The 7976-nt window shown below is 37.1% G+C and overlaps 2 protein-coding genes and 1 long non-coding RNA gene across 4 annotated transcripts in view; all 3 read right to left on the bottom strand.

Annotated features, from left to right (window-relative positions):
• LOC144664341 (uncharacterized) overlaps positions 1-7976 on the bottom strand; it is a 42102-nt gene that overhangs the window by 2682 nt on the left and 31444 nt on the right. The window lies entirely within an intron of this gene.
• On the bottom strand, positions 7-1490 carry LOC144664384 (uncharacterized). 2 transcript variants are annotated; one of them, XR_013572794.1, is made up of 3 exons: positions 1306-1490; positions 567-647; positions 7-220 (listed from the first exon to the last, which is right to left on the bottom strand). It is a non-coding gene; the product is annotated as an uncharacterized LOC144664384 (long non-coding RNA). The 2 variants fall into 2 exon arrangements; XR_013572793.1 differs by having other exon boundaries at positions 206-647.
• LOC144664374 (uncharacterized) lies at positions 4985-7534 on the bottom strand. Its single transcript, XM_078525495.1, has 4 exons — positions 7461-7534; positions 6598-6948; positions 6241-6300; positions 4985-5736 (listed from the first exon to the last, which is right to left on the bottom strand). Exons 1-4 carry the CDS (start codon positions 7519-7521, stop codon positions 5588-5590), a joined length of 621 nt encoding a protein of 206 aa, XP_078381621.1. The 5' UTR covers positions 7522-7534; the 3' UTR covers positions 4985-5587.

Genomic DNA, 7976 nt, shown 5'->3' with positions numbered 1-7976 from the left:
TTATTTTTCCCAATATAACTGTTATTAGAGTCATCATTCTCATCACTGACGTCAATGACAGTGCTATTCTGTAATTGAAGAGGACTTGAAATATTTTTCGGCTGCGAGTAGTACATATGGACTATCCATACAACAATACTGAATGTCAAGCTGATCAAAATACCTATGGGTATGCCAACCCATATTGTATTCCAGCCCAGTTGACATCCATCAGGTCGTTCTGTAAATTAAAAAGAACTTCAAGGTAAAATGGCACATTAAAATAAAAGACATAAGACGTATCACTATCAGAACTCTGATAATCTGTGAATATCTGATCAAACACCCTTATGCATATTAGCTGATAAGGGGCTAGAGACGTTTTACATTCCAGAAGCGGTCATGAAGTAAAAAACTATTTTCCAAGGGCTGCTCTCTCTTTAAAAAGCCGTAATTCCTCGTGCCAAATAGGAACCCCTACGCCTCATAAAAATTTAAACCCTCCAGCTCTAACATTTTAGAAAAACAAGATTCATTCACCTTTACAAAATAAGTACGGAGTAGTAGAAGTGGTTTCACAACGTTACCTTCGTTTGATGGGGGTGGCGAAGAATCTGATTTTGTTGGAGGTACAGATCAGGTCAGATTTAACGTCGACTTTGGCTTGTCTAAATATTAAAAAAAAAACAAGGTTTAGATTATGCTCGATTGCTATGTTAGCCATGAATTTTATACCTCTCTACTCTATGATACTTTTTTAAGATATGGGATATTCATATTATACTCGAGCGAGCATTTCTGGTGTTACTTGTTCTCATTATATTGCTTATCATAAGATGTACTCAATTGGGGTTTTATTATTACATCAGTGTTATATCATTTTGTCAGTCAGTCAGCTAGCGTTAGTGAACCTAGCCACGGGTACTTTACATTACTGAAGTCCATTAAAACGACAAACTAACAAGTTCAAACAAACATTGTGTAAAATTATACTGATGAGGCTTCATTAGGGGGGGTCCAAGTATCCCGTATCCCATTAATTTTTGGCCTAAATATCCCGCATTCCATTAATTCCTGTAGTTTCCTGAAGTTCGATATGCCACAATCTCTTTTCTTAATATCCCGTATCCCTATAATTTTTCCCTGAAATATCCCGTATCCCTATAATTATTTTCCCCAAATATCCCATATCCCTAAAACCCCTAATGGGGCCTCACTGATCTCAGCGACATGTTGTTTCTACATGTACAAGTCAAGTGCCAACTATTTTGAACAGGTGAGCAAAATAGTTCCTCACTGGTCCGTAGGGTAGACTTGGAAACTTACCTTCAACAATTAGAGCTGTAAAATACACTCGTGGCGATCTATGGCCAATCCTCTTCACCGTACACATGTATCTCCCGGCATCGCTTAGTTGTACATTATGTATTTCCAGAGTTCCATTCATAGTAATGCTGATGCCTTTTCTTTCCACTTTAGGAGTTCCTGTCCCGTTTATACCAGCCATCCAATCCCATGTTAAATTCACTTCGTCGCAACTGGATGTACAGTTTGACCAATAGACGTTGTAGAACGCACCGTCCAGTTTAATGACTTGTTTGAAAACAGGACATATCATTACTGCGTTTTCGTGGACGCTCACACGTTGGGAACGTTCCGTGTTATCTACACCTGCAAAGAAAGAAAACCGTCCGGAAGATTTGATTGTGAGCATTGCTTTTGTGATGTTAGCATTTGGTGTTCATGTGACAAATGATCTTTCAATTAAAAACTGGTTTGAATAAAAGTAATTGTGATTCTATGGTGCAGTAACGTTAAAACAAGCTGTTCGAAGCTCATGTTGGATATAAATACTCAATTATTTGGTTAGTTTTGACAATTCAGGTTTAAAATATAAAACAAAATACAAATCGAACGGAAATGGTCACTAATAGGTTAACTATGTAGCCTTAAAGAATCACAAAAGAATTACAAAGAAAGAGAAATATTTAATATGTTGGTCAGTAACTGAACGAAAACGCAATAAAAACATGGTGTATATACAGTGCACCGAGTGAGCAAAATTATTGTAAATTTAATTTTTTGATGAGATTTCACTGTCATATAACTCAAACTAATCTTTTCTTGTTGAATAGGTAGGTATAATATCATGTCCTCGATAATGATCAGTGCTCTTGCGAACGTTCATTCATGCGTTGAAAGGGAAAAACCCCTAAAACCTGGTCTTGTGACACGTTACAGCTGACAAGAAGCGGAGACCCACAATGGAAAAACATTTATCGCGAGAAGAAGTATTTCGGCTATAATTAAGAACGAAAATGATTTGCTAGAAAATATCCACTCTTCATTCCTTTGGTCTTCCTTTCAAACAGAAACCATTTTTTGCTATGAACTGCATAAACGTAATAAAATAGGACAAGCGCAAGGGCATTTACGGCGATTACAATACCATAAGGTTATTATGTAAAAAAGCAGTAAAGATCTGGCCTTTAAAGTGACTTTCACACATACCTGTCACTGTGGAGAGCCACAGCAGCCAAGGGAGCATCGAAAAAAGTATTTCGCGTTGTTTCACCATTTTGCCTTCAAGTAGTAGTACTGAACAGCTATGTTTACAGCTGTTAGCGAGCTGTTGGCAACTAACAGACTGACCGCCGGGTTAAATGCTACACACATTTATTTACCAAATACGTCATGAGCGTGCCATTATTACTGTTTCACCACGTTTGTTTCGTAACCAGGCTTCTCGCGCAAATGCTCTTTGGACTAAGCCTCCTTCGCGCGCGTCTACTTCTATGCTCTTTAGGAGGCTACTTTGGATTTGTCACGTACAATGTTACAGGAAAAATTTACGACGAACCCAAACAACATCTGAGAAGGAGACTTTTTACCCAATCATTGCAGGCCGTTTCACTGTTGAAATACTCCCGTGAATTTATTATCAAGTGAAAAAACAGAGGATGAGCGAGGCTTTAGGTCATGCCTTTTTTAAATGCTCTAGAATCTGACAAAGTGTGACATATCAATTTTAGACAACATTGTAATCAATGTTGTCTAAAATTGCTATGTCACGCTTTGGTTGACTTTGCTACTTGGTAAACAATCTGTATTGTCCCTTAATCTGAAAATTTTTTTGAACGACCTTCCGAAAACGGTTCCGGAAAGTTAAAACTTTTCTGCGGTTTCTTCTGGAAAGAAAGAGTTATTTTAAGCGTACACTCAATAGACTGCAAATTGAAATGGCGGCTTCAAAGCGGAAATCTTGAAGCTCAGTGTTTGGAAGGTGGTTAACTCATTAATATATTTGGATCTTTGATTTCCAGATTTCGAACTTGTCATTCTCAAATGCCAACAATGAATGCTTCTGAAATATTTGTTCGACCTTGTCTTGTTGTTGTTTTTTTGTAGATATTTCTTTATTCAAATAAACAGTTGTGTTGAGCACGTAACCGTCCTGAAAATATGGTTTCCGGACGTTTAAAAACTTACAGTCATTAACTTTCGCACGTAGTAGCAGGAGCGATGAGAGGCGGCTGTATTCGCAGGCTACCATACAAATGAGAATGACTCTTTCAATAGTGACCAACAACACTGCGAAAAATAGAATGTTTTTTCCCATAACTTGGCGTTAAATAAGAGTTTTCAAAAAGAGTGAAGTCGAGTAAAGAAAGCCTCATGTTTTGCGTGTGGGTCACTGCTAAATTTTGCGAGCTATCCTTATTTGGAATACAATTGCATCATGTCCATCCTGCCCGTCTGGCAATTATATTGTCGGAATGTTTGGGTTTAAGTCATTTTTATGTCGCTTGCTCATGGGCTGTGGAAGACGGACAAAAGTTAAAATACTTGCCCATCTTTTTGGTGTATTCACTTTCCATGCTTTGAGTAATACTCACTTCTGTATCAGTGGGCTTGTGGGATTATTTGTGACATCATCTTATTTATATGGGGACATCTGAAGACTTAAAAGAGCTTTAGAAAGCGTGGTAAAAGTATCATTAAAATTACTGTGTCTCATTCATATATCGGCCGCATTGTTTGCCGAGTTTTCCACACGCTTTTTTCTCTCAGGTCAAATATCACGATAACAAACGATAACAATAAATCTCGGACATTTCTTTTAAAACAGGATATATCCTTGCTTCTTTAAACTTGACCTTTGTCAATATTAATGAAATAACCTAGCGCAGTAAATTAATGTAAACACATGGACATCATCGGTTATTGTGAAATATCAGCAAAATTGTTTGAAACTAAAACACGGTATCCCGTTGAATTTGGTTCACATTTCTCAACAAATGCCTCTTCCACTACTCCGACAGTAAAATTAAAGAAACATGAGAATTCTTACGAACTAATTTTTAATTGATACACAATATCTGATTTTTTTTTCTTTTTTCTTTTCGTTTACGTTTTCACTGAGATATAGATGTATGCAGTCAATCCGGCGGCCGTTAATTAAAACACATCGGGAAAAATCCCTCGCTGCTTTCACTTACGGGTCAATATCAACACGTGGCGTGGCGTGGTGTGGCGTGTTTACTCGTCATCCTGTTAAAACCACAAAGTTAGCCGAAACCAAAAGTTTATATGCGCCGGTTATACGTTATATTTTAGTACCGCTCTATGATTATTCCACGTTTCCATTGAGTGGCGAACTATTTATAGGTATATAATTTCCTGTGATGCCCTGTCTGGGAAGAAATTGCTGAATCAGCATCTGCGATCGCTATTATTATTGATCGTTATTGGTAACAACGCTCCTGACCTTTCTACAAAGATAAACGCCGTAAAAACCCTAATCATGAAATCTAAGGATCAGAATTAAAAACACTGTTTTCAAAAAGTAACTTTAAGAGTATTGTGTTCTGAATACAGGGCAGCGATCAGTAAACTGGAATCCTTTTTCCAAATTAAGGTGTCCGTAAAGATAGGTCCAAAAATACAGACATTAACATTATTTCCTGCTTTTACAAAAATGTACAGCAGCCTTTATTGAGTGACTTACAATAGCATGTATATATATATGTTTTTACAATACCTTTTACATTATATCATACAATGCTTACACAACAGAAACTGTATTAATCCCTTTTAGCTTGAAAATCCAGCGTCTTTATAATTATTGCTTTAAACTGATATCAAAATATGAAATTTCAAGCCTGATATGTACTGTTCATTCAATCAAACCTAAACTATTTTTACAAAATCAAAGTTAAAATATTAAATGTACATTAAACTTATTAGCACGACAAAATAATGTATGGGCAAACTTACGCGGATAGTAAGAAGATATGAAACACAGCCTCAGTAACCTGCCTCTCGGATATAGCAATCTTTAGAAAATCCATAATTTAGTCACGTATTTGAAATAATTATGCATTTGTATTTGTTTGCCCATTTCCTTTATCTTTAGCTAATCATGAAGACGTGATACATTTATTATTTATTTATTTGCACCAAATTTAAGGAAGGGAAATTTACTCCAGTCTGTTAATGTTAGCTACCGCATATAACGGGGCCTTATGCTTTAATTGCTTTGCTTTCTTATTTCTAATTTTTTTTTTTTTAATATTTTCTACATTACATCAGCACCAGATACGCTCTCTCACACTGAAGAATTTCTCTGGTTCCAACAGCAAAGATCATTTCGCGTCAAATAGATTATATACCCAACTGCAAGAACCAAAAGCACAGAAATAACGCACGTCGCTACGATCAACGTAGGGGCGAGATTTCCACTGTCCTCTGAATAATCTGTGAAAGCAGAGAAACGAGTCAAGATAAAATGTAAATTAAGAGTGATATATCTAGTCAAGAAAGTCACTGACCTTTATAGCTGGTATAGTTCTGAGCCAGCTTATTCGATAGTTAACCAAAGGTTTACTGTTTGTCTTAAAAGCATTTTTCAATTTTGGTTTTAAGTTATAATTAAACATTGTTCAAAGTTAATTGTGTATGATATATTTTGTGAGCGCACTGTAACGTGACTATGAAGTTCGCGTTCAACCCAATGGCAGAAGCTCACGAAATCATGTAAACTTCAGCCAACTTCGTCTAAAGGGAGACATATCTCTGCAGGTTATCCCTGTTTTTGTAGCATGAGCGACCTCCTCCCCCGAAATAGCAAGCTAAGCCCGTCGCATTCTGAGTTGCAAGGTTTTCACACTGAGTAAAATCCCTTCTGATGTTAATCCCCTAAAAACGTTGTTTGGCAAAAATAAGTCCAGAGCTTATTTTCAGAATGTTGAATTGATTCACCTTTTTTGCACTCTTTTGTATGTGGCTTGTTTGTTGTTTTCGTTTCCCGGTGGCTAGTTGCTGAAGAAAAAAGTTAAGAAACGTTAAAGTTGGATAAAAAGCTATGAAAATTAATGTGAGTCGGATAAGTCAAATCATTAATTCAGATACAGTAGCTAACTACAATGTATAACGACTATAAAGATAAGGTGTGCTGTGCAGCCACTAAAACCGTCGTCGCAGATTCTTGCTAATTTTATACGCTGTTGCATGCCTCCAAAGCAACGCCGTGTATACAAAGAGTTTCTGTCAACCAGTCAAACTACTAGCTGATTTCTTTTACCGATTATGAAAACAAAGAGCTCAATTTTAACTTACCATCTTTAATGACAACAAGAGTTGCAAAATGCTTTCGAGGTGATTTGTAATTAATTCTTTTTACTGTACACATGTACTTCCCGGCATCACTGAGGCGAACTTTTGGAATTCCCAGCGCGCCATCAATTGTTATGTTGATTCCTTCCCTTCCTACTTTGGTCTCTCCTTTATTGTTCCTCCCAGCAATCCAAGTCCACGTGGCACGTTGATCGTCGCACCTTCTTGAGGTGCATATTGACCAATAGACGATTTTGTATGCACCGTCTTTTTTAACCACATCATGCAATATGGGGCAAGGCATTATTGCTTTTTCGTGCGTTACGGGCTGAAACGGCTTGCTGGTATTGAGGGCTACAATAAAAATGTTGGAATTAATCAAGTCAAAAACAATTCAAGTTCACTAAATGAATAGCGTATTGAGTTTCTCCTACGCGAAACAACGTGCACCTACAGTTTGCGATTGAAAGCTCCGAGAGTAGCACACTATAAATTCAGTTTTATGATTGATAAAGAAGGCATAATAAGGCCCACATTGCGGAAATTTCATGTGACCTATACTAAAAGGGAAGGGGAAAACCCCCAAATGGGTGAAGACGTATTAGCCTTCAACGCATCAACCAAAACAGAAAGGAAGGTAAAGTAAAAGTTATCACGAGAACTAAATTTGAGTAGCATTTATATTGGAGGTGAATGATTTGCTGCCAACGAGAACAACTCTTCATTATTAAGGTTTGCCTTTCGAAACGAACCCTTCATTTTCCTTTGTGAGGGTTATAAGTGAGGTCAATACGGCAATTTAAAAACGATAGGGATTTAAGAACTGGATATTACAGTTTTTAAGTTGAACTACATCCAGCACATACCTGCTACTGTACAGACCCAAAAACTCAAGAAAAGCGGAAAATCGCCCACGAAGTGTTGCATCACGAAGGTGTGGTACGCTTAGCTGTTGTTGACTGACTGAGATTAAATCTTCGAGGAGATTTATTGCGAGAGACTAGACGTCATCAATGCCATAATTAGCTTGACGCATACCGGTAATATTGGGTCATTTTTTGACACCAGGTCAATCTTATCAGTTATGGTTTTCCCTTTCTCTTATGTTTAAATCGTTTTTATGCCAATTTATAAAGGAGAAACTGAGATTAGGCAAAGAATAAAATGAGGGAGAAATGAATTCGAAGGTGCCCCTCATCCCGACTCCTGCCAGTAATGGACAACTGTCACCTGGTGTTTCTTTAAAACAGCATCTGAGTATTATCTTGTTATTTAAGCAGATTTTGTCAATACCCTGAGGTGTCTATTCTTTGTCTTTTTTTTATGCAGAATCAACACAGTTATCAGATTTGCGTGTTGAAATGAAATCCCTTAATATAGGT

The sequence above is a fragment of the Oculina patagonica genome, chromosome 8 (genome assembly GCF_052425735.1).
Source record: "Oculina patagonica isolate OP01 chromosome 8, crgOcupat, whole genome shotgun sequence".
Lineage (NCBI taxonomy): Eukaryota > Metazoa > Cnidaria > Anthozoa > Scleractinia > Oculinidae > Oculina > Oculina patagonica.
Note: the sequence above shows the minus strand (reverse complement) of the source record. Positions and strands in the feature narration are given on the sequence as shown.